This window comes from Ostreococcus tauri, assembly GCF_000214015.3.
Source record: "Ostreococcus tauri WGS project CAID00000000 data, contig chromosome 12, whole genome shotgun sequence".
Taxonomy (NCBI): domain Eukaryota; kingdom Viridiplantae; phylum Chlorophyta; class Mamiellophyceae; order Mamiellales; family Bathycoccaceae; genus Ostreococcus; species Ostreococcus tauri.
The window spans coordinates 376379-399484 of NC_014437.2; the positions used below are offsets into that span (position 1 = coordinate 376379).

Sequence of the window (23106 nt, forward strand, 5' to 3'; positions counted from 1 at the left end):
CGACGACGCCGCGGCGGCGCCCGCGCGTGGGTTCTTCCGACGCATCGCGCGGTTGCTCCATCACGGGATCACGCCCGTGTTCGTCTTCGACGGCGCCGCGCCGGGGTTGAAGCGACGGACGACGGCGGCGCGGCGGCGCGGGCGCGCGCGGGCGAGCGCGCGGGCGCGACGGGCGGCGGAGCGGGTGTTGTTGAACGCGTTGACGCGACGGGCGTTGGAAAGCGAGGTGGACGTGGGCGGCGGTGGTGATGGTGATGGTGTCGAGGGCGGGTGTGGGGGGTGGGGGGGGGAGACGGCGCGAGGGGCGGACGCGGCGGCGGCGGACGCGGCGGCGGCGGCGGACGCGACGGAATCGGAGCGGGAGACGGAGGCGTCGGAATCCGAGGAGGCGTGGGACGCGTTCGTGCCGGAGGGAGATGATATCGATCCCGAGGTGCTGAGCGCGCTTCCGCCCTCGGTGCGGCTGGAGGTGATCGCGAAGATTAGGGATAGGCGGATGGCGGATAATCGAGAGCATTTCGCCGAGGCGTCGGGAAAGATGCAGGAGTTTAGTCGGTTACAGCTCGAGACGTACCTCAAGGGGACGAAGCTCAAGCGGAGGATTGATGCGGTGATGCAAAGATCGGACGCGAGCGATCCGTCGACGTCCAAGCGCGTGGCGGCGCAGGATAATCGTGAGTTTATTTACTCTGGACCGTCGTCGCTCGATGGAGCGCGCGCGGAGCGCGCGTTGGCGCTTCCCTCGCCGTCACCCGCGGCGCTCGACGCGGGCGCGTTCGGGTCGAATCAACTGAGTGGCGTGCGCACGGGGCGAGCGCGCACGCAGGCGGCGCTCATCGCACCGCAAGAACAGTTCTTACTCACGACGCTGCACCCGACGCTTCCGGCGCCGCAGGTGAGTAAATCCGTCGCGGAGACGCCGATCGTGGTGAACGACGCGCCGTCGACGATGGATTTGCAGATTTCATTCTCAACGGAAAACATCAAGACCGCGGCGAAGGATCCGCTGTTTGCGAATCCAGACGACCTCCCGGACGACGACGACGGCGACGAAGAGTGGGAAGACGTAGAGGAAGAGACGCCGTCGCCGGCGAAATTACTTCTCCCCAGCGCGGGCGGTGCGAACGCGGACGCCGTCGTCGACGATGCCGGGGACGGCGATGTGATTCAAGACGAAACGACAGAAAACGATGCGGATGGCAACGTCGAGGAGGGAGCGCTGGAGGGCGAGGAGGGAGCCACGCCGTCGTCCGCGCTCAGACGTAAGAACGTGTACTCGGTCAGTCACGGATTCCTCAAAGGTCGCAACTTGGGTGGGTGGGACGCCGAGGACGAGGCACTGCAGGGCGACGACGCCGTCGTCATCGAGGACGAGGGTGACATCGACGCCGCCGTCGCCCTCGGCGCTCGCGGCGACGAAGCGGCTCTGGCTCCGTTAAACGAGGACGACGCGAACGAGCAGTTGCAGCGCGCGATTGCGATGAGCGTCGCGACGGCGACGGCCGAATTGATTCCGATTCCGAAGATTGAGACAGAACGGGACGATGTAAAATTAGAAGAAGAAGAAACGGTCGATGGCGAAGAACGGCTGAAAGCGGCGATCGCGATGAGCCTGAAAGAGGACGTCGTCGAGCCGTCGCCGAAACCGACGGCGAGCGAAGAACCAGCGGCGGTGCTCGCGGAGGAATCGGAGACGGACGACGAGGATGACGCGGCGTGGATAGCCGCCGCACGAGAGGCGGAGGAAGCAGCGAAGCACGCGCGAGTGGAAAAGATGATTCGCGAGGTTGAGGAGGAGCGACAAATGTTGGAACTCGAGCATCGCCAGGCGACGAAAGCCGCCGAGCAAGTCACTGATGAGATGTATCGCGACGTGCAAGAGCTACTCACGCTCTTCGGCATTCCGTACATCATCGCCCCGCAAGAAGCCGAGGCACAGTGCGCGTACCTCAACGAACAGAAGCTCGTCGACGCCGTTATTACGGACGACAGCGACGTCTTCCTGTTCGGCGCGTCGCTCGTGTACAGAAACTTTTTCCAGGACAAAAAGTATTGCGAAGTCTACTCGGCGGATCGCATCAGAAAAGATATCGGTCTCGATCGAAATCGTTTCATCCAGCTCGCCTTGCTCCTCGGGAGCGATTACACCGAGGGCGTGTCCGGGATTGGGATCGTGAACGCGCTCGAAATCGTCAGCGCGTTTCGCGGCGACGTCATCGAGGCGAGCAAGGCGTTCAAGGAGTGGGTCGATCTCGAGGAACTCACCATGGTCCCCGATCACTTGCTCCCCAATCCGTCGCCGTCCAAGTCGAAGAATATCTCCGACGATGGCACCGAGCAGTCTCTCGCCGAAGCGTTCAAGGAGAAGCATCGCTCGCTGAAGAAGAGCTGGGACGTTCCCGAAAATTTCCCATCAATCGAAGTCGTCAAGGCGTATCAAAACCCATCCGTCGACCGAAGCGAGGAGCCGTTCGAGTGGGGAAAACCCGACGTGGATCTTCTCCGTCTGTATTGCGTGAAAAATTTCGCATGGACGCGCGACGCGACGGATCAAGTGCTCGAGCCGATGATGAAGGCGTGGGAGGAGCGAGACGCGCAGAGACGCATCGATAGTTTCTTCGAGACGACAGCCGCCGTGGGCGGTCGCGTCGCCAAGTACCGATCCAAACGTCTCGGCGACGCCGTGGCGAAGCTGACGAATCGAAAATCAAACGACGAGATCATGAACGAGCTCTTGCTTCGACGCGCGACGAATCCGCTCGAGGACCGCGTCGTCGATTACGGCGACGGCGAATTCAACGCCCCGGCGTCGCCCGAACGCCAACCGACCCTCACCATGGACGACTCCGACGACGACGAGGCTTTCGCCGCGCTCGACGTATCGCAGTACACCCCAGAGGCGAAGAAAAAACCGATCGAGGACGCGAAACCGCGACGAAAAACCCAAAAAACAAAATGATTTATTCTAGCGTAATAGCGAAACGGCGCGAGCGCTCGCTCCTCGCGTGTACATCACAACCTCAAGTATTCCTCCCCACGCCTCACCCACTCGCCGCGAGCACCGCGCTCAGCGCGATGAACCCACCGATCAATCCATACGTCACGTAATCCACCGCGCTCTTCGCCTCCCGCGCCCGTCCGAAGACCCGTCCCTCGTTGAGCGAGTTCACCACCCCGTCCCCCTTCGGTCCTTGGAACATCACCAACGCGATCGTCGCCGCGCCCACGATCGCGCGCGCCGTCTCCAATCCACCCATCGACGCGCTCACGTCCGCCAGCGCCACCGGGAGCGCCCGCGTCGTCGTCGTCCGTCGACATCGCGCGAGATCCATTCCGCGCGATCCGTGTCTCCCACCGCGTCCGCGTCCGCGCGGTCGCGTCGACGTCGACGACGTCACGCGCGCGCACCGCGCGAGCATCGTCCCCGTGCGCGTCCCCGTGCGCGTCGCGCGGTGCGGTCGCGGGCGAATCATGATTCATGATTCATGATTCATGAATCTCTTCACGAAAACCTCATCGATGCGATCGGTCGAGACGCACACGGCGACGCCTCGGACGCGCGCGCGCGACAGAGACGGGCGCGCGAGCGGTGATGGACCTGTGCGCGATCGCGCGCGGCGTCGCGCGCGTTGGCGCGGCGACGCGCGTCGACGATGCGCGCATGAAGAAGCGTTCGAGAAGACAACGCGCGCGCGTCGCGCCGCGCGCGAGCGAGCGCGCGGACGGCGCGGACGCCCCGCGAGGGTTTCCCTTGAAGGGCGGCTCGAGCGCGGGGCGCGGCCCCGGGGCGGCGCCGCTGCGGATGGAGACGGATGAACAGCGACGATTCGGGTACGGCGGCGACGGCGCGCCGCCGGGGGACGACGACGACGAAGAATCGTGGGACGACGGATGGAACCCCGGGGGTGAGGGCACGCCCAGCGTCTGGGGATTGGTGATCTTGCTCGTCGTCGGCGCGTGGGCGCTGTGGGAGTACAAGCGACCCGGGGGGTCGTTGAACCCGGAGACGAAGCGGGCGAAGCAACGCGCGCGGTACGAGCGCGCGTTTCGAGCGAAATACGGCTACCTCCCGGGTGAGCGCCCGACGGCCACGGGCGGTGGCACCGGATCGATCTCGGGGATTTAAACTCGACGGCATCGATGGGTGCGCGCGCGTTCGAACGCGTTCGAACGCGTCCGCGTCCGCGTCACGCGCGTCCGATGAAACGTCAAAGCGCACGTCGCACCCCGCGCGCCTTCGTCCGTGATCGATCGACCGCGAGCACGATTTCACGCGCCCGCGTTCGATCGATTCCCGAGCGCACGGTCGCGTCGACGTCCCGTCGCGTCTCGCGCGCCGCGTCCGCACATCCCGCCTCTCGGGGATGTTCCCATCGAGCTCGCGCAAACCTCGCGCGCGCGCCACCTCGGACCCGTCCTCCGCGTCGTCGTCGTCGTCCGATTCCGAGCCAGAGGTTGAGAACGCGACGTCGTACGACGCGGCGCGCGCGGAATCCCACCGCGAGCGATTCAGACTCCAGGGTAAACCCGGGTACGAGCGCGTGCTCGACGCGCTGCGTCGCGAACAGACGTCCCTGCGAGAGACGCGACAGTACTTGTTCGGACGATTGCTCAACCTGCAGCTGGAGGAGGCGGTGCTCAGGGATCACTTGAATTCGGCGGTGAACGCGAATGGCGACGCCGCGGGAGGCGCCGAAGTGGAAGCGAGGAAAACGAAGGATCGCGCATAAACACGCGCGGCCGAAGACGCTGATCGATGAACTGGTGCGGGAACACGGTGTGATTCATGGAACGCACGCGCGGGGACAGGTGTGGATCGGGGCGACGCGAAGGTTGGCGTACGTGTTGGAGCAGACGTGCCTGGGGAGACGGGCGCGCGCGGGTACGGAACGAGGCATTCCGTTGCGACCGAACGGGAGCGGAATCGAGCTGGTGATTCGGATGTGCTGTGAGGATGCGTATTACGTCGCGAGCGTCCTCGGATGCCTGTGCGTGAGCGAGGTGATTGAGGGACGAGAGATGGAGGTGAAGCTCGGGTTGGGGACGTGCGACATGGATCTCGGGACGCTCTGGCGACGGTTTCGACGCGACTGCGGACACGCGTTCGCGATGAAGTGCGCGGCAACGATGCACTTCAGGATGCTCGGGTGGCTTCCGAGGAGCGGGTTACAGTACGGTGCGGATCTGGTGTTGTATCAGCGACATCCGGCGCTCGTGCACAGCGACTTTGTGGTGACTCTGGTGCCAGACGTCGGCGCGCGACAGAGCTTTGTCTTGGACACCTCGGCGAATCGTGCGGTGGCGCTCGACGCGGGTTGGCCAGATTGGCCCGATGTCCAGGCCACGTCGAGACTGGCGGTGCAGGTGAATAAGAAGTTTTTGCAGGCGCACGTCTCGGCTCCAAAAAATTTGAACTGGGACGACCCCTCGTGTCTGTCGCACGTTTGGGTCAACGAGATCTCAATATCACGCTTCCGCTCGAACAGAAATATTGAGTCTTATGCCGAAGTGGAGTAGGAATGTTGCCGAGAACGTTGTAAATCAATACGAACAGTTTTGACTGCGAAACACTTCGTCGAAAAATGAAGCTAGTGTTACACGACGATTGACCGTCAATAGAAATAAGTCGCATGATCCTAGACATTTTAGTCCACGGTCACGGTAGAATCAACCTTTGCGAAGTTGTCATAAAACGCGGTAAAGTGACGCAAGCAGATATCAATGTCCTCGACGCCGCACATCTCTCGCACGGAGTGCATACTGAGCTGCGGGATTCCGACGTCGACGGTGCGGATGCCGACTCCGGCGGCTACGATGGGACCGATTGTGGATCCACATCCCATGTCATTGCGCACGACGAAATCTTGCGTCGGGACGTTCTCCATCTTTGCGCACTCGCGGAAGAGGTATCCGGTGACGGCGGTCGTCGCGTATCGCTGGTTCGCGTTGTGCTTTACCACCATTCCCTTGTGCATCTTAGGTTGATGGTTCTCCTCATGCTTATCCATGTAGTTCGGGTGCAAGGCGTGCGCCATGTCGGCGCTCACGAGGAACGAGTTGCGAATCGTGCGCTCGACCAATCCCTCGCCGCCTTCGCCCGGGGCGGACTTACTTAACGCCTTGGCGGCGCGCTTGATGGAATCGAACATCATCGGCGATGCACCGCCGTAGTATGAGTTGCTTCCGACCTCTTCGTTATCGAAAAGGGCAACCATGTGCACTCCGGGCTGGTTGGCAAGCTTCGCGTCGCTCGTTGCCGCGACGAGCGCTTGCACGCCGCAGTAGCTCGATGCCAAGTTGTCCAAACGTCCCGAAAATATGAACTCCCGCGCGGCGCCGCCGATCACGGACGGCTGCGTGTCGCACACGTTCAACTCGAAATCAGCGATGTCGTCCGGTTTACATCCGAGCTCCTCGGCGAGGACGGAAAGCAAGAGCGCGTGGTGCGCCGCGCCCTCCGTCGTCGTCTCGAGCTCGCCCCTGATGGCCGTCGCCAAAATCGGTGCAAAGTTCGTCTCCGTGTTCGGCTTGAACCCGTTCGTGGATATCTCACGATCGAGATGAATCGCTAAAGTCGGAATGCGAATGATCGGTCGATCAACGCGCACGAGTTCATGCGAGAGCTTTTCGCCTCGTCGCACCAGGACCCGTCCCGCCACGCTGAGGTCTCGATCGAACCACGTGTGCCAAAGACCCCCACCGTAAGTCTGCACTCCGACCTGCATGAACCCACCCTTCTTAATCTTCGTCACTGGTTTCAGCTTCGGACACGGCGAGTCGGTGTGCGCCGCGATGACGTTAAATCCGTTACCCGGCGCGTACTTCCCGCCCACGGCGAACGCCACGAGCGCGCTCTGATTCCGCGTCACGTAATACTTCCCACCGGCTCTCAAATCGCTCCACTCCGCGTGCTCACTGATCCGAACGTACCCGGCCGCCTCTAAAATCTTCACCGAGCTCTCCGTGGCCTCCCAGGCGGTCCAGGAATCGTTCAGGTAATCGATCAACCCGAGCGCGCTCGCGTCGCTCGTCGAGCGCGTCGCATTCGTCGAACTTCCGCGCGCGAGCACGTTCGATCGCGCCGCGAGCGGGCTCGACGAACGCATAGAGACATGAAGCGTCGACGGCGACGACGGTGCGCGCGCGGCGCGACACAGCGCGACCTCAGAGCGCGACGAGAGAGATTTCGCGGTTTTCATGAGCGACGCGCTCGGGCGACGCGCTCGGAAGCGCGCGCGCTCGGTGCACGCTCGTGCGACGGCGACAAAGGTCACCGGACGTATCGCGCGCCGCATGTCGAGCGCGGCGTAGAAGAGTGAGGGGTGACTCTTCGGTCGCGTCGGGACGGTTCGGGCGGCGAGCGTACAGAACAAAAAGGTACAAGTTACAACAAACATCCCTCCGATGAAGGGCGGATGAAGGGCACAAAAATCACCGCTCCATCTGCATCGGGGTCTTTTTGTCTAGGAAAATCATGTCGCCGTCCTTGAGCGTGGTCGTCGGCGGGACCATGACCATGTTGACGTTCACGCTCTCATCGGATTCGACTTTCGGCGGAGCGAGTCGCTTCTCACCCGGGATCTTGTCGATGATCTCACGGATCTCCGCCACGGTGGAGCCTCGTTTGATGCTATGAAGCTCGGGGTAATTGTCGGTCCAAGTGATGATCATGACACCGTCCTCGACGTCAATGTTTGGGTGGTTGGCTTTGGGGCTGCTGAGGGCGACTTCTGCTTCAAATTTTGCCGCCTCCTCGGTTTGGAAAATTCCCGCCGCCGGCTTAGCCTTCAACGCGCTGCTTGCCATGAGAATGCTCAGCGCCGGCGCTTCCTCGGCACCGGTTCGCCATCTCTTCTCGCGTTCGGCCTGGGACTGGCGCGCCTGCATGGCTCGCTCACGCTTTTTGATTGCCTGCACCGTTGCCGACCAGTTACCGAGCTCCGTCTCCTGGAGAATGCTGCTCGCGGTGGAGTCGTTCAAGAGATCCCCGGCGATGGTTTGAAGCTGACGAATACGCGCGTCGATATCGTCCATTTCTTCTCCGAACTCTTCTCCGAACTCAGCATTGCTCATTTCAAGGCGTTTGGCGACGATTTCAGCCGTGACGCGCGTCTTGTGACCCAAGTTGTCCACTCGGTGCCAGCGTTGGTCGACGCAGTAGCAGAACTCAGAGATGAAAAATTCACTCGTGCCTTGACGCGCGAGCATGAGACCAGACTCTCGGACTTCTTCCAACAACTGCTTGTGATAACCCTCTGACATCCAAGCGACGACGTCGCTCCATTGCGCTTGTTTTGGCTCGGCGACGAGCATGCGCGAACCGCCAGACTGAATCACCACTCCGCAGCTTCGACGTCCCGACGAAACCAATTGAACACCTGCACCGACATCCGGAACGTCGTCCGTGAGTGCCGCATCCTGGTACGATTTTGATGCGTAAGTTGCCTTACCCTTGTACATCCACTGCGCGGCCATTCCGAACTCAGCAGAGTCATGCATCGAACGCGTGCGCACTTGCACCTCAAAGGGAGCACCATCTGGCCCGTTCACGGCGGTGTGCAGGGATCTATACCCGGTCTGTTTGGGGTTGATGATGTAATCATCGTATTCACCCTCAATCGGCCGGTACATTTTGTGAATCAAATCAAGCAAGGCGTAGCATGCGTCGACTTCTCTCTCTGTGCCACCGGCGGACGCGGAGGGATCACCGACGACGATGCGCATCGCGCGTGCGTCGCACACGCGATTGAACGGAAGCCCCTTGCGCTTCATCTTCTGATGTGTGCTGTACGCACTCTTGAGCCTCGAAGACATGGAGATGTTCAAATCGCTGTCGTATCCATCCATCAAGAGTTCGCTCCAAATACGTCCGCGGACTTCATCTAACGTGTTTAAGGACGCCGCGATGCTCTCCGGGAGCTCGCTCATTCGGTCGTATCGCAACGAATCTCCTTCTCGAGTCGAAATCCAATCAAACGAAGGAATGCTCTCGATGCGCATCTTCATCGCCAGCTGCGCCTGGGTGTATTGCACGCTCGGCGAGTCGTCCGAGTCGAACGAACCGCTTGCATTCGTTTCTTCCGCGTTGAAAAACGGAAGCTTGGAAACACCGAAACTCTTTGACAGCCACCCGTACGAATTTTCCGAGTCGAGTCCCTCGTCCTCGTCCTCATAGATGGGACGCCACATCTTGTCGCGAGCCTCTCGCACAGAGTCAAAATTGTCTGGCTCTAAAACAGCGAAACACAAATCCTCGAGCTCCGACTTGATCGCCCACATCCCAAGCTTCTCGGCGAGCGAGCACCACACGCGCAACGTCTCGTTTGCGATGTCCATCGCCTTCTGCTCACTCGAAATCGCGTACAACGTTCGCATATTGTGCAAACGATCGGCAATTTTAATCAAAAAGACTCTCGGGTCGCGAACGATGAGCAACAAAATCTTACGCAACTGCGTCAGATCTTCTTCGCTGAGTTTGTTTCTCTCGTCGCTCTCTGGCAAATCGCGTCTTCGACGCCGAATCACCTGATTCATCGATCCCACGCGCGAAACCTGCACGACGAGATTGTACACCCCCGGCCCGAACGCCTCCCTGAGCGTCTCCTCCGAACACCCCGTGTCGTCCAAAACATCGTGCAACAGACACGCGACGACCGCGTCTCGACTCTTCGGTCCCGTCCCCGGCAAATTCGCCGCCAAAATCTTCGCGGATTCCACGCAGTGCCTCGCGTACGTCTCCCCATTTTTCCTCCGTCGTCCGCCGTGCCACCCCGTCGCGAATCCCAACGCCCTGCGCACCTCCGGTTCATCAAAAATCGCGTACCTCGACACGTCCACGCCGTGCACCATCGTCTCGCGCGTCGTCGTCGTCGTCGCGCTCGTCCGCGCGCCGAACACCCGCTCGCGCCACGCGCGTTCCCACATGAACACCGTCGCCGCGAACGCGAGCGCGCCGAGCGCGCCGACGCGCGCGGCGTCATCCATCAACGTCCCGTGCGTCGCCGCGCCCGCGCCGAGGTCGGCGATCGCGTCCAGGGCGCGCGCGCGCCCTCTACACGACCTCGTCGCGCGCGCCTTTTTTGAAACATCATCCCGTCGCCGTCGCGCGCGCCATCGCCCGGCGCGCGCGCATCCGCGCGGGGCCTCACGCGCCGTCGCGCGCGACGGCATCGCCGCCACCGCGCGCGCGCGTTCTCCGGCGCGCGACGTCGGGCGACGGGCGTCGCGCGATGGCGCGCGCGGAGTCGTCCACGAGTCCCTCAATCGTCGAGTCGTGACTCGCGGACGAATCCATCGCCGCCACGTCACGGAATATTCGGAGATCGCGCGCGCGCGTCGTATAATCGTCGCAAAACGACCGTGTGCGTCCACGTCGGGACCGCGGTCGAGGGACGTAGGGTTTAGGCGCCGTGCGACTGCGTGGACACCGCGTCGGTTATCGCACATGGGGTATATGCGCGTACACTACGGAGACGACCAAACCCGACGGCGCCGCGCGCTCGGCGCGTCCGCCCTCGACGCCGCGCGACATGGACGTCGTCCGCGCGCACGCGGCGTCGCTGTCGAGAGATATGTCCCCCGCGCGATCGTCTCGCGCCCTGCGCGCGCTCGTGCGCGCGGACGCGGTGCGAGGGGAGGATGTGGAACGGAATCCGGAATTGTTCTTCGCCGCGCACCGCGCGATGGCGCTGCGAGCGAACGACCTGGGGCCTGGATTCTGGATCCGGTTCACCGTGCACTATAACCTGTGCGCGGGCACGGTCGTCGCCCTCGGGTCGCGCGCGCAGCGGGCGCGATTGCGAGGGATGGCGACGCGCGGGGAGTTGGGGTGTTTCGCGCTCACGGAACGCCTGGCGGGCGTGAACAGCGGGTTGGTGGTGCGGACGACGGCGGATTGGGATCACGCGCGGAAGGTTTTCGTGATAAATAGTGGCGGCGGAGACGGTGGGGTGAAGAATTGGATATCGCAGGGGTTGGTGGCGGACGTCGCGGTGGTGGTTGCGGATCTGCGCGTCGGCGGGAAATCGAGGGGACCGCACGGATTTCTAGTGCGACTGCGACAGGGGATGACGCGACGGTTGACGCGAGGGGTGAGCGTCGGGGATATGGGGAAGAAGACGACGGGTAATGATCTCGATAACGCGTGGATTCGATTCGATGACGTCGCGGTGCCGCACGACGCGTTGTTGAGCAAATACGGCGGCGTCGATCGAAAGACGGGCGAGTACGTGACGAAGAAGGAGGGCGTTCGAACGATGGACATGATCGGGCAGCGATTGTACACCGGACGCGTCGCCGTCGCGCAAGCCGCGTTGGTGTTCGTGCGAAGGCTTCTCGACGACACGAAGAGGTACTCGGATCAAAAGATGTGCACCATGCGCGGGGCGTCGCCCGCGCTCTCCGACGTCCCGCAGTTACGCGCGCTGTATCAAGAGGGATACGCGACGCTCGATAGGTTGGATGCCTACGTCGCGGGGTGTGAAAAAGAGTTGTGTACGCATTTACGCGCGAAAACCATCCCGAGCGCTGCTTTGACGCAGGCGATCGCCGTGGCGAAGATCAAGGCTGTGGAGACCGCCATCGATCTCGCGTTTCGGTTAAAGCAAGAGGTGGGATCGTACGCCCTCATGAGCGGTACCGGATTCGACAACACTGATTTTCTTCAGTGCTGCAAGTTTGCCGAGGGCGACAGTCGCATTCTCTCGCAAAAACTCGCGCGAGATTGCTTCACCGCGTTTCAACAGAACGATCTCGAGAGCGCGACTGGGGTGAAATCAGAAATCGAGCTCGATCTGTGTCAGCGAATCGATGAGGTCATAAAGGACGCCCGCCGAGCGAATCCGAGAATCGACAAAATTGAGGCTTGGGACTGCGCGTGGAGGGACGTCTATCGCCTCGCTGAGGTCATGTGCGAACGCATCATGCACGAGAGAGCGTTCAAAGCCGAGACGCATCGATCGAAACTGTAAGACTTTTTTATGAGCGCGCAAAAAGTGATTCATCATTCAACGTCGGTCGCGCTCGTCTCTATCGCGAGATCGTTTTCTATCCCGCTTCTTGTCTCTATCTCGATCCCGCGATCGCGATCGATCGCGTTTACGATCCCTGTCCCTATCCCTGTCTCTATCTCTGTCTCTGTCTCTGTCCCTCGATCGATCGCGCTTGCGATCCTTGTCTCTCGATCGATCGCGCTTGTGCTCTCTGCCCCTATCCCTCGAACGGTCGCGCTTGTGCTCTCTGTCCCTATCCCTCGATCGATCGCGCGTTCGTCCTTTATCGCGATCGCGATCCCTCTTATCCTCAGCCATGGCCATGGCGGCGTTGCCGCCGCTGATGTGTCCCATGGCGTTTGACTTGAGCTCAAACGTCGTGCGTCCGGAACCTTGAAACGTGCGCTTCATGCCTCTACTCGATACCTTACCCTCCGCCGCGTCGTGATCCTCGGATGTCCCACCGTTCTTCCCGAAGCGCTTAAAGTTCTTCCAGAGATGGTGCATTGACTGCGAGAAGTCTACGTGGACGCGTCTGTCGTCGATCAAGACGTTGTCCATCTTGAAGTACGCCGCTTCGGCTTCGTGTCTGTGCTCAAAGTTCACGAACGCGTACCCGAGACTCGCGCCCGTTTTAAAATCTCGAATGACGTCGCATGATAGCACCTTACCGAATCGGCTGAAGATGATCTCCAAGTCCTCGTCCGTGGTCACCGGATTGAGCTTGCACACGAAGAGTCCCTCCTCGGGCGGCTTCGCCTCGGCGTCTGGGAGATCTCCGATGAGCTCGAGCACGACCGCTCGATTGTGTGCCTCTCTATCGCGCTTCTCCTCCTCAACCACTGACGCATCCTTGTTTAACTCAGCTTCGACGTCGAAATCATCCTCTAATCTATCGTCCTCCGCCTCTTCGTTCCTCGGCGGCGTCCCGCTGGGGATCAACGCTTCCAATCCCGGCGGGTCATCGAACGGATCATCCAACACGATCGTCCGCTTAATCCTAACGTTCTGCCACGGGCGTCCGTTCTCGTCGACGTACACCCCGTTGATCGCCCTCAAAACGTCTAATCCCTCGCTCACCTCGCCGAAAATCGTCCGCGTCCCGTCGAGCGCGTCCACCGCGCCCTCTCTCGTCGTAATCACAAACTGCGACGCGTTCCCGTTCCTCCCTCTCGGCGCCATGCTCACCGTTCCAATCTTATCGTGTTTTCTCGTCGCGTGGATCTCATCCTCAAAATACCGAAGCTTTTCATCATCCTTCGCCAACAACCCGAACACCGACGCGCCGCCGTCGCCCGAATTCGTCGGGTCCCCCGTCTGGCACACGAAATCCTTCTGCACGTCGAAAAACTTACAGTGGTCGTAATACCGAATCTTACAGAGCTTTAAAAAGTTCAGGCACGTCCTCGGGGCGTCGTCGCACAGGAGATCGATCACGACGTTGCCCTTGGATGTTTCCAGGAGCACCGCCATCGATGCGTCAAGGTGACGTTTTCACCTCGCGCGCGCCCGCTCCGACGGCCACGACCGCGCGCGATGATTCCTCGATGCTCGTGTCTCGCGAACGCACCCTCGCGCGCGTCGCACCGTCGACGCGCGCGTCGCACTGGAGTCATTCGTGCGCAAAATGTCCCAAAACGTTAGGTCCAAAAACATCGAGCGCGGAAACGTCACACCGCGACGCGACGACCCATCGCTCGACCGCGTGTGACCGCGCGTTCGACGCACCGCACGCCGTATCCGCGCGCGTGACGCCGATCGGTCGTGAAATCACCGCGAACCGAGCGCACGCGCGAGAGATCTGCGCCGAAATCAAATCATGTCCGAAGGTTTACCGAGAGAAGAGGTCGAGCGCATGCTCTTCTTCGAGGACGCGCGACAGCGCGCCGAGATCGAGCATCAACAAAATCCTCGAGATGCCCAGGTGTTGACCCGGTGGGGTGGCGCCCTGTTAGAGCTCGCGCACTTTCGTCAAGGGCCCGAGGCGGTGGACATGATCGAGGACGCGGTGGAAAAGTTTGAGCAGGCGCTCGCGATCAATCCGAAGAAGCACGACGCGCTGTGGTGCCTCGGAAACGCGCTGACAAGTCAAGGGTTTTTATTTCCCGACGCGAGGGAGGCGATGCGGTACTTCGAGGAGGCGAAATCGTGCTTTCGCAGGGCGCTGGCTGAGGAGCCGACGAATGAGATTTACAAGAAAGCGCTGGAGATGACGGATAAGGCGCCTGGTTTGCACGCCGAGTTGCAGCGTCAGCTCGCGGAGCAGGCGGCGGCGCAGGGGGCGTACGGGGGCGGTGGTCAGGGGTACAGCTACGGCGCCGCGGGTAAGGGTGAGGGCGAGAGTGACTTCTGGTGGGACGTGGCGGGCTGGTGCACCTTCGGTCTCATCGCCGCCTCGTGGGTCGTCATGGCGCAAATGCAAGCCCCGGTTGGGCAACCGTGAGCATCCGCGCTGTGAAAAAGCATAAAGATCTTAACATCGGCGATTCGCGACGCGCGCGCGACGAGTAAACGAATCCTAGGCGCTGTAGAGACACTTCACACTTCATAATAATTTCAAACGCGCCGCCGACAGACGCGCGTTGATCCACAAAACCTCATTCCAGCGCATGCTTCCGCGCCTCTGCGCTCGATTGACGATCACTAACGCGATGTCCACGAACAAGATCACCGCCGCCGGCGCGGTTAAACCGAAGACGCAGATGGGTCTCGGCGCATTTTTACAACGAGGTGTAAACATGGGCGCAAATAAAACGCTCGACGCCGAGGTCTCTCGCGTCGCCAAGACGACGAACGCGACGGACGAAGACGTGTCGAAGACCGCGTCGAAGACGACCGCCAAGGCGAAGACGACGAAGACGAAGAGCGGGCGCGAGACGCGAAAGCCGGAGACTTTGGACGCGTCTCCGGCGAAGCGGGCGAAGAAACAAACCGGGCCCGGACCGGATCGCTCGCACGAGAAGAAACACTGGGACGCCGGGAGACACCGCGTCGTTGGGGTCGATGAGGCTGGAAGAGGGCCGCTGGCGGGACCGGTGGTGGCCGCCGCGTGCTTCGTTCCGAAGGATTGCGTCGTCGACTGCGTGAACGACTCGAAACAGCTCACCGAGGAGGGCCGAGAGGAGATCTTCGAGGAACTGATGGCAAACAAAGAGATCGAGTACGGGGTGTGTGTGATCGATCAGGATCGCATCGATGAGATAAACATCTTGGAGTGCACGATGGAGGCGATGACGCGAAGCGCGCTGGACGTGCCGAACGTCGATTGGGTACTCATAGACGGTAATCGAGTCCCAAAACCGCTCGAGGGTAAGGCGGAGGCGATCGTCAAAGGTGACGCGAAGAATGTCGCGATCGCGGCCGCGTCTATCATTGCCAAGGTGACCCGGGACAGGATGATGGTTGAGATTGATAAAGAGTTTCCGATGTACGGCTTCAAGGACCACAAAGGATACGGAACCAAGGCTCACATGGCGGCGATCGACAAGTACGGCCCGTGCGTGTACCACAGGAAGACGTTCGCTCCGATAAAGCACATGGATCTCTCGAAGTGGCCCGAATGCCGAAAGAAGAAGGAGTAGAGCTATGTAGTGTTACAATCATTTTCGTGCCTCCGAGAGGAAGTCTGGGCACCGCGCGAGGGTGTGGCGTTCGCGCGATCGATCCGTTCGACGTCGTTCGCGCTCGATGCGCCACTTCGAGCGTGGAATCGAGGACGCGCGGTACAACGCGTCGCGTTAATTTAACACGACCATCACTACTTTACAGGAACGTTCGATCGAGGACGACGCCCGTCTTCGGCGGCGACGTTTGAAATCGTCGCCGAAGCGCGCGCTCGGCGGAATCGACGCCGTCGCATCGCCGTCGCGTTCGAAAGACACACTACTTCAATACTTATCCACTCATCAACGCGAGTGACGCACGCATCTCGACCCGTTGACGTCCACCGCGTCGCGCGCGCGCGCACGTGACCGCGCCTCGTTGTTCGCTTCGCCTAAATCACCGCGCGATACGCCCCGAGCGCGAGAAATGCCCCCGCGAACGCCCCCATCGCCCCTCGATGCATCAACGGCCGTCGAGGTTCTCGAAAGACCTCCCTGAACACCATGGACGCCCCGAGAACGCACGCGGAGGTGCCGATTACTCGACAGCTCAGACAATCCTCCTGAAAGTCACCGCGCGTCCCCTCACTCGCGTTCACGCTCTTTGATCGCACGCGCGCGCCTGGTGTGAAAGTTAGATGTGCGAAGGGCGTCGATGCGGTCGCGGCGGACGACGATCGATCGTCGCCAGACATGAGGGGCGGACGCGGTGTGATGCCAAAGCGGTACGAGTCGCTCGGTTTGTTGGAATTAGATATGACGAGTACTGTACACGTTTTCTATTTAATTTATGATCACGGTGTCCACGTCCATGGGCGCAGTGACGGCGTGAACATCCATTGAGAGGGCGTCGACGGGCTGTTCGGTGTCGAATGTGGCGGGGGACGGTGCTTTCGGTGGCGCCTGCTCGGGAGCCTGTTCTCTCGCCTCAGCGGACACTCCTGTCGGTGACTCCGTCTTTGGAAACATTTCGTTCGAGAATGCCGTCACTGTCCGCTCTGCCTCACGTTCTTCTGGCGGTTGCGTCTGAGGAACCGCGGTCGTATCGGTGACTTTCGGATCAGCCTTTACCTCAACCATCGGTGCTTGATCCTTTGCGATCGTACCGTTGGTGAGATACGCCACCACCTCTTTCATCGAGCGGCACTTTGTGCCATCCGGAGAGACATACTCGTTATAAAACGCACCAGCGTGAATGCCTCCTTTACGCTCAAAAATATGCACTTTCCAATCCTTCAAAACTTCACCAACGTTGACTTCGTACGGACAATTCCTCTCGCAGTACTGGTACAATTTCTCAGTTTCTTCGTCAATCGCCGGGACTCCGGTCGCACGCCTAGTGCGCCAACCTCCTTCTCTACCTCCACTTCCCCCACCAGATTTACTCTTGTTCCTCTTCTCTTTTAGCGCCTGCTTCTCAGCCTTAAGCTTCTCGATTCGCTCCTCAAGGTTGCGAGTTCTCCCACGCTCTTCCTCGAGCAAGTCTTCGTACACTTTAACGCGCTCGCGTAATCTCGCGAGTTCATCTGCATATGTTTCTAATTCTTCTACACTCACCGTTTCCGAGTTGTTCACGCCTCGCTTGAGATTTTCGTCAATGATGCGCGCGTTCATTGCCCGCTCCTCGGCGAGTTCCTGCTCTAGTCGCAAGAAGGTGTCCTCAATGTTCTTGAAGTAACTTTCGTCCATGATAGACGTCAGTGCATTCGGAACACGAACGAATCGCATCGGCACACCGGGTTTTTCGTGCCTCTTATCGGATGCGGAGGATGCCACCACGTTGTTCTGCAACAGTCTAGGTGTGTTTCGACTTTCAGGGAGCTTGCCTTCCTTCGCTTCTCCGTCGCCCATAGCTTCAACAATCTGACGTTTTCTACTCGGCCGTTCTACAACAGACGCGGGAGATTTGACATCTTCGTACTCGTCTTCATCAGACTCCTCCTCTTCTTCGGCTGCACCCTCTATCTTCGTGGAGGTGAGGTCAAGTTCTAAAAATTTTGACGACCACTGATACTCAAACTCTCTCGACATGATGCGCGCCATCTTATACACGGGTTCTTCTTCTTTGTTGTACGTCATCGCGTTTGACCACACGAGGCGAACGTCCGCTGCGTACGCACTCGGCTGGTTTTCGTACTCACGTTTCTCAAGTTTGGTCATGATTGTCCCGAGGTCCATCGGATTTTTAATCACGTCGAAGTAATCGGGAATCTCCCAATAAACTGGATCGACGGGTTTGAGAAACATATACGCATTTTTGTTGGTCATAATGATGCGATGAATCGACTGCATTCGCGACTGGGGCGTCGCGGAGCGACCTCTACGCGCTGATGTTTGACGTGGCTCAACTTGCTCGTTGTCGGCGTCGCCGTTTTCATCTGAACTCACCGCACCGGATCCGTTCGGCTTCTTCCCTCGGAGCACTTTTTTACGCTTCGTCGCCTTCTTGCTTTTCGTGCGTCGACCATCATCTTTTCGTCCTCCTCCACCAGCGAAGCGTTTCGTCTGAATGCCAAAGTAGTAATCTTTCATACACTCAACGATTTGCTTCTTGAATTTCTGGTACAGCACGTCAACCTCCCTGAATGCCTGCTTATTGTGCGTCGGCTCCAGCGCGTCCGCTTCGATGACGCCGAGAAGATCCTTCATCATAGTGTTTGCCTGCAACTGCGATCCAAATCGCTGGTACAATCGAATCAATCGGTTCTTGTTGTAAATATGGAAACCACACTTCTTCGAGTGAGAAGTGCTTTCCTTCGCGTAGCCCATGTGAAAGATGAAGGGGGAGTGCTCCGCACCTCTCGGTTTGTATGGTGGAAATATATAGTACTCTTCCTTAAGCATAGATGTGATCGGATGGCGCGTTTCGACCTTCTTGCCGCGCAGAGTGAATGTGCACCGCGGCTCTAAGTAGAGAATCTCCATGTACGCTCGAAGACTGTAATCCTCCGGCACGTCGAGCGACTGCTGCTGACCTTCGCGCGTTTGTTGAAACACAGGTCCGCGCCCGCCGTCGCGTCTCGACCCACTCATATCTCCACTATCATGAAATGCCCCGACGAGACGAATATCATCCGTGAAGCTCCAATCCAGTTCTGGCGGGTCACGCAGGTTGAAGAGCACGATGCGGGTGCCGTGTTTCCCCGAAATCTTGTCCAACTGTTTCAAGAGATCCGCCTCCGTCCTGGCGAAGGAATACTTAAAAATCACGGACATATGATCATCCCACTTCTTTGTGTCAACGGGCTCGGTTGCGACGTACACCATTTTCCCCGTCACTGCGTCGCGCTCGTGTCTCCATGAAAACATCGGAATGAGAATGTCGTCGTAACCCTCGCCATCCAAGAAGGACTGCGAGAGAAACGCCGCGTGTGCATAACCTTCACGCTTAGTGAAAATAAGCACATCCTTTGCCAATCGCATCGATCCAGACTTGAACCCGATACCAAATCTCCCGACGTTCCCAGACTTGTGTTCCTTGTCGCTGAACCCGAAGGAGAGCATCCCGTGAAGCAGGCGTCGATTCATTCCTACGCCGTCATCCTGAACGATGATGGCGCGATAATTGTCGGGGTTCTTCACGAAGTGCACGTCTAAATCGATAACATCCACGTGTACTGCTGTGGCACCGCACTCGGCGTCCTGCGCGCTGTGCGTCGCGAATCCGCGGCGGTCGCTCGTCAGTCCTCTCGCGCTCCGAAATCGTCTCAAAATCAAGCGCGAGCGCTCTTCGAGAACAAATCGGCTCGATCGAGTCACGCACTTATCGATGAGCTCGGCAATCGCACCGAGCGGCCACACGTGACTCGTCGCGTTACCTACAATCGCGATCGCGAACGCCAATCACCCGTCAGTCCGCTACGTCTCCGTCGTCCCGCGCGCGTTTCGGAAACGCCGATTTCCGAAACCGAATCTCGATTCGGCGCGCCACGCACTCTTTAACATCCTCGGATGCGCCTTCGAGTGCTCCATCCGCCCGCCACCCTCTGATTTTATCCCATCGAACGTCACCACCGCGTTCGGGACCATCACATCGCGCACGTTCGCGCCGTCCTCCGCGCGTTCGTCGCCGCCGCCGTCCAATCCGCCGAAATCCGTCCGCGACGGCTTCTGCTTCCGTCTCTGCGTCGGTCGCGTCCGTTCGCGATCCCACGTCGTCAGTCATCGCGCCCACGTCCACGTCCACCCGAGCCCACCGTCCATCGGCGTCCGGACCGAGCACACGCGACGCCACGCCACGCGTCGCCCGCGCACCGCACCATGACCACCGTCGCGCCCACGTCTCGCGCCGTCGCGTCCTCGATCGTCTCCCGGTCGCCCCCCGCCGTCGCGCCCGGCGTCCGCGCGCGCGATCGTCGCGGTAAATTAACCCCCGCCGATCTCCCGCCCCGCGCGCGCGCGCGCGCCGCGTCCGAGACTGTCGGCGTCGACGTTACCTCGCCCGCGCGACTTTCGACCCTCGACCGCGACGACGCCTCGACGTCGCCGCGCGTCGTCCGCGCGCGCCCGTTCGCGTCGTCCGCGCGCGCGATCGACGACGAATAATTTACATCGTCGGCACCGCGCGCGACGCGCGGGATGGACGCGCGCGCGCGCGGTGCGCGGCCGCGGCGAGGGCGTCGTGCGAACGAGGGTCGAGGTCTGGGCGCGGCGCTGGTGGTGGTGACGTGCGCGCTGCTGGGGACGGGAACGGGCGCGGGAGCGATCACGGTGGACGTGGACGTGGCCTCGGGCGCGGGCCTGGGCTCGGGGGACGCCGTGGAGGTGCGCGCGGTCGTGGAGGGGGGGGGGGCGGCGACGGCGGCGCGCGCGACGTGCGCGCTCGGGTGGGGGGCGGAACGGACGACGGGCATGCGATACGATGGAAACGACGAGCGTGGACGGATGCGATTTACTGGATGGTGCGATACGAACGGGGCGCCGGAGGGCGAGCGGGTGCGGGTGAAGGTTTCAGTCGCGGCGGGGACGGCGCGGGCGACGAGCGCGTGGCGCGGCGCGGCGCTGGAGCGACGGGTGAAGGAGGAGACGCCGCTGCCGATCTTGCACGTTTGGACGCCTGATTACGATAAAATTACCACGGATGCGGGTGAGCGGGTCGCGGTGTATTTCGAGGGTCGGTACTACGACGACGTGTTCATGCGTCGTCGCGGCTCGAACAGGAACGAAGCCGTCATCGGCGTTGAACTCTCGGCGGCGAACTGGCCGAAGCGCAAGTTCAAGCTCGATTTCGGACGAAGGCGATTCAAATTGAACGCGAACATGAGTCGAGTGAGCGAGATTAATCTCAATTCGCACTACCAGGAGCCGGGAGAGGAGACGTACATGCGGGAGAACTTGGGATTTGCAATTTTGAGACGAGCGGGCGTTCCGGCGCCGTTGACTCGACACGTGCACGTGCGCGTGAACAACGAGTATTACGGTCTGTGGTCCCTCATCGAACAGGTCGATAAGCGGTTCTTAAAGCGGAACAATCTCTTTACTGGAGACGGTTACTCTCTGTACAAGGCGGTAAACTGGAAGTACAGTAACCTTCGCGCCGGCGACCCAAGCTTACCGTGCCCTTACGCCACGCCGGACTACCGCCGCGAGTGGATGAACGATGGCTGTCCGGAAATTTATCGCAAAGCTTCGAAGCCGCGCGATAAATGGGACGACCTGTGGCAACTCACGAATGACGTGATTGAGAGAGTGAGGAGAAATCCCGAGGGCGAGGCTTACCTTTTATTCGACCATCTCAATTTGCCATCCCTCGTGAATGAAATGGCGGCCCAAACGCTCATGCTGGGCGCCGATCGATGCACGAAGAACTACTACATGCATCGAGATTGGACGGGAGAGTGGACTCGCATACCCTGGGACGTGGAGGATATCTTTCCAAGCGACAAGAGGTACGGGACATCTTTGTGCAAGCCCAGCGAGTGCGCGGCGACGGCAAACCTGTACTGTATCTTAAGCTGCGAAAAGTTCAACTCGCCGCTCTACTGCGACCGCAACCACCCGCAAGACATCTTTTACTGGGATGGGAGTCGTCCCGAACAGGATCCACGAAGCACTTACAACGTTTTAATTGACGTCATGCTGAGCGTCTGGCCCGTCAAGGAGATGTACCTCACACGGCTTCGTACTTTGATGGATCAAATCCTGGCCACCTCATTCGTGGATGATTACGTCCGCCGAAAGGTCAATCTAATTCGAAAAGACGCACTCAGAGACAGCAAGAAGTGGGGCGTCGGCGCCGGGCGCGCCATCGATCAAGGCGTGAACAACCTGCTCGACGTCATCGTCCCAACCAGGCGAAAACAGTTGTTCGAGCAGTACAGTTACATGATTCCGCCCTCGATACCATCGAACGCGCGCGTGTACGTCTCACACGCCCAACGCTCTGGCGACGAATCGTACGTCAAGCTGAGCAATCCGAACGGATTCGCCGTGGACGTCAGCGATTGGATCGTCTCCACGCCCGGTGGATGGACGTGGACGCTCAAGCCCGGCTCCGTCATGGGACCGGGACGCGTCCTCTTCGTCGTGAAGAACGCGAAGGAGTTCAGGAATCGCGCGACGTGGGCGCGACGGGAATACCCACAGGGTCTCTTTGTGCAGGGCAACTTTTACCGCGATCTCGACGTCGATGACCCGCGAATGTTCACCGTGAAGCCCGCGCGGCTATGACTCGCGCAACTGTCACGACGACGAACGCATCGCTTTTCGCCCACCGCCCCGCACTCACCGGCGCCCGCGCGCGTCGAACGTCGTCGACGAGCACGTAGCATGCGAGCCATAGCCGCGAGCGTGCTCGCGCCGCGAGCGAACCGCGCGTCGACGCGAACGAGCTCGGCGCGTCGCGCGCGCTCTGGGACGCCAAGCCGCGTCGTCGTCATCGCCCTCGCGTCGTCGTTCGCGCGCACGACGCGGGACGCGAGAGACGCGTTCGGGTGTCATCGACGTCCCGTCGCCGCGCGCGCGTCCGCGGACGCGTCGGAGACGCCATCGGAGTCACCGAGCGAAGAGACGCTCGCGCGGCGCGTCGCGGCGTGGTGGCGCGCGGCGACGAAGATCGATAAGAAGAAGATCGCGAGCCTCGGTAGCGCGGCTTTGCTCTCGTACGGGTTCGTCAGCAACGTGTTCTACGTCTCGTCGCTCATGCTGGCGACGTACACGGCGGTGAAGACGACCGGGGCGAGTCCGTTGACGAGCTCGTTGTCGATGAAGACGTTCGCGAGCTCGTACTTTGGATTTTGGATGATTCAAAACTTCTTGAGGCCGGCGCGGATGGCGCTCTCGGTGGCCATCTCGCCGGGAACGGATAAGATTGTCGAGTTTTTCCGAAAGTACGCGCCGAATAACGATAAGAAGTGGGCGTTCGCGATCACGGTGTTCTGCATCAACGTCGTCGGGACCTTCGCGTACATGTTCGCCGGGTTCGGCTTGATCGTCGCGCTCACGGGTGTCCCGCTCGAGCTCGGAGGTTTGCTGCAAGCGGCAAAGGCTGCAAAGACGGGAGCGCCGTGAATAAG

General features: G+C 60.4%; 14 protein-coding genes across 14 annotated transcripts; 8 read left to right on the forward strand and 6 right to left on the reverse strand.

Annotated features, from left to right (window-relative positions):
- On the forward strand, nt 1–2959 carry OT_ostta12g02250 (Helix-hairpin-helix motif, class 2; the record flags this gene model as incomplete). Its single annotated transcript, XM_003082325.2, has 1 exon — nt 1–2959. A coding segment is annotated over one exon (2959 nt), but the record flags the coding sequence as incomplete, so codon positions are not given.
- Nucleotides 2960–3041: 82 nt separating this feature from the next.
- OT_ostta12g02260 (Preprotein translocase SecG subunit) lies at nt 3042–3332 on the reverse strand (the record flags this gene model as incomplete). The annotated part of the gene is made up of 1 exon (XM_003082326.2): nt 3042–3332. The coding sequence occupies one exon, from the start codon at nt 3330–3332 to the stop codon at nt 3042–3044; it is 291 nt and encodes a 96-aa protein (XP_003082374.2).
- Nucleotides 3333–3592: 260 nt separating this feature from the next.
- OT_ostta12g02270 (unnamed product) lies at nt 3593–4126 on the forward strand (the record flags this gene model as incomplete). The annotated part of the gene is made up of 1 exon (XM_022982892.1): nt 3593–4126. The coding sequence occupies one exon, from the start codon at nt 3593–3595 to the stop codon at nt 4124–4126; it is 534 nt and encodes a 177-aa protein (XP_022840112.1).
- Nucleotides 4127–4671: 545 nt separating this feature from the next.
- OT_ostta12g02280 (tRNA intron endonuclease, catalytic domain-like) lies at nt 4672–5517 on the forward strand (the record flags this gene model as incomplete). The annotated part of the gene is made up of 1 exon (XM_003082328.2): nt 4672–5517. One exon carries the CDS (start codon nt 4672–4674, stop codon nt 5515–5517), a length of 846 nt encoding a protein of 281 aa, XP_003082376.2.
- A 128-nt stretch (nt 5518–5645) lies between these two features.
- Nucleotides 5646–7295, reverse strand: OT_ostta12g02290 (Peptidase M18; the record flags this gene model as incomplete). The annotated part of the gene is made up of 1 exon (XM_003082329.2): nt 5646–7295. One exon carries the CDS (start codon nt 7293–7295, stop codon nt 5646–5648), a length of 1650 nt encoding a protein of 549 aa, XP_003082377.2.
- Nucleotides 7296–7431: 136 nt separating this feature from the next.
- On the reverse strand, nt 7432–9984 carry OT_ostta12g02300 (RelA/SpoT; the record flags this gene model as incomplete). Its single annotated transcript, XM_003082330.1, has 1 exon — nt 7432–9984. The coding sequence occupies one exon, from the start codon at nt 9982–9984 to the stop codon at nt 7432–7434; it is 2553 nt and encodes an 850-aa protein (XP_003082378.1).
- A 545-nt stretch (nt 9985–10529) lies between these two features.
- On the forward strand, nt 10530–11969 carry OT_ostta12g02310 (Acyl-CoA oxidase/dehydrogenase, central domain; the record flags this gene model as incomplete). The annotated part of the gene is made up of 1 exon (XM_003082331.2): nt 10530–11969. The coding sequence occupies one exon, from the start codon at nt 10530–10532 to the stop codon at nt 11967–11969; it is 1440 nt and encodes a 479-aa protein (XP_003082379.2).
- Nucleotides 11970–12005: 36 nt separating this feature from the next.
- On the reverse strand, nt 12006–13463 carry OT_ostta12g02320 (Nucleotide-binding, alpha-beta plait; the record flags this gene model as incomplete). The annotated part of the gene is made up of 1 exon (XM_003082332.2): nt 12006–13463. The coding sequence occupies one exon, from the start codon at nt 13461–13463 to the stop codon at nt 12006–12008; it is 1458 nt and encodes a 485-aa protein (XP_003082380.2).
- A 346-nt stretch (nt 13464–13809) lies between these two features.
- On the forward strand, nt 13810–14433 carry OT_ostta12g02330 (Plant specific mitochondrial import receptor subunit TOM20; the record flags this gene model as incomplete). The annotated part of the gene is made up of 1 exon (XM_022982893.1): nt 13810–14433. One exon carries the CDS (start codon nt 13810–13812, stop codon nt 14431–14433), a length of 624 nt encoding a protein of 207 aa, XP_022840113.1.
- A 208-nt stretch (nt 14434–14641) lies between these two features.
- On the forward strand, nt 14642–15571 carry OT_ostta12g02340 (Ribonuclease H-like domain; the record flags this gene model as incomplete). The annotated part of the gene is made up of 1 exon (XM_022982894.1): nt 14642–15571. One exon carries the CDS (start codon nt 14642–14644, stop codon nt 15569–15571), a length of 930 nt encoding a protein of 309 aa, XP_022840114.1.
- Nucleotides 15572–15984: 413 nt separating this feature from the next.
- Nucleotides 15985–16287, reverse strand: OT_ostta12g02350 (unnamed product; the record flags this gene model as incomplete). Its single annotated transcript, XM_003082335.1, has 1 exon — nt 15985–16287. One exon carries the CDS (start codon nt 16285–16287, stop codon nt 15985–15987), a length of 303 nt encoding a protein of 100 aa, XP_003082383.1.
- Nucleotides 16288–16375: 88 nt separating this feature from the next.
- Nucleotides 16376–19854, reverse strand: OT_ostta12g02360 (Histidine kinase-like ATPase, ATP-binding domain; the record flags this gene model as incomplete). Its single annotated transcript, XM_022982895.1, has 4 exons — nt 16376–19241; nt 19356–19410; nt 19528–19714; nt 19852–19854. The coding sequence occupies 4 exons, from the start codon at nt 19852–19854 to the stop codon at nt 16376–16378; spliced, it is 3111 nt and encodes a 1036-aa protein (XP_022840115.1).
- A 316-nt stretch (nt 19855–20170) lies between these two features.
- On the forward strand, nt 20171–22261 carry OT_ostta12g02370 (Spore coat protein CotH; the record flags this gene model as incomplete). Its single annotated transcript, XM_003082337.2, has 1 exon — nt 20171–22261. One exon carries the CDS (start codon nt 20171–20173, stop codon nt 22259–22261), a length of 2091 nt encoding a protein of 696 aa, XP_003082385.2.
- Nucleotides 22262–22360: 99 nt separating this feature from the next.
- Nucleotides 22361–23101, forward strand: OT_ostta12g02380 (unnamed product; the record flags this gene model as incomplete). Its single annotated transcript, XM_003082338.1, has 1 exon — nt 22361–23101. One exon carries the CDS (start codon nt 22361–22363, stop codon nt 23099–23101), a length of 741 nt encoding a protein of 246 aa, XP_003082386.1.
- Nucleotides 23102–23106: the final 5 nt, after the last annotated feature.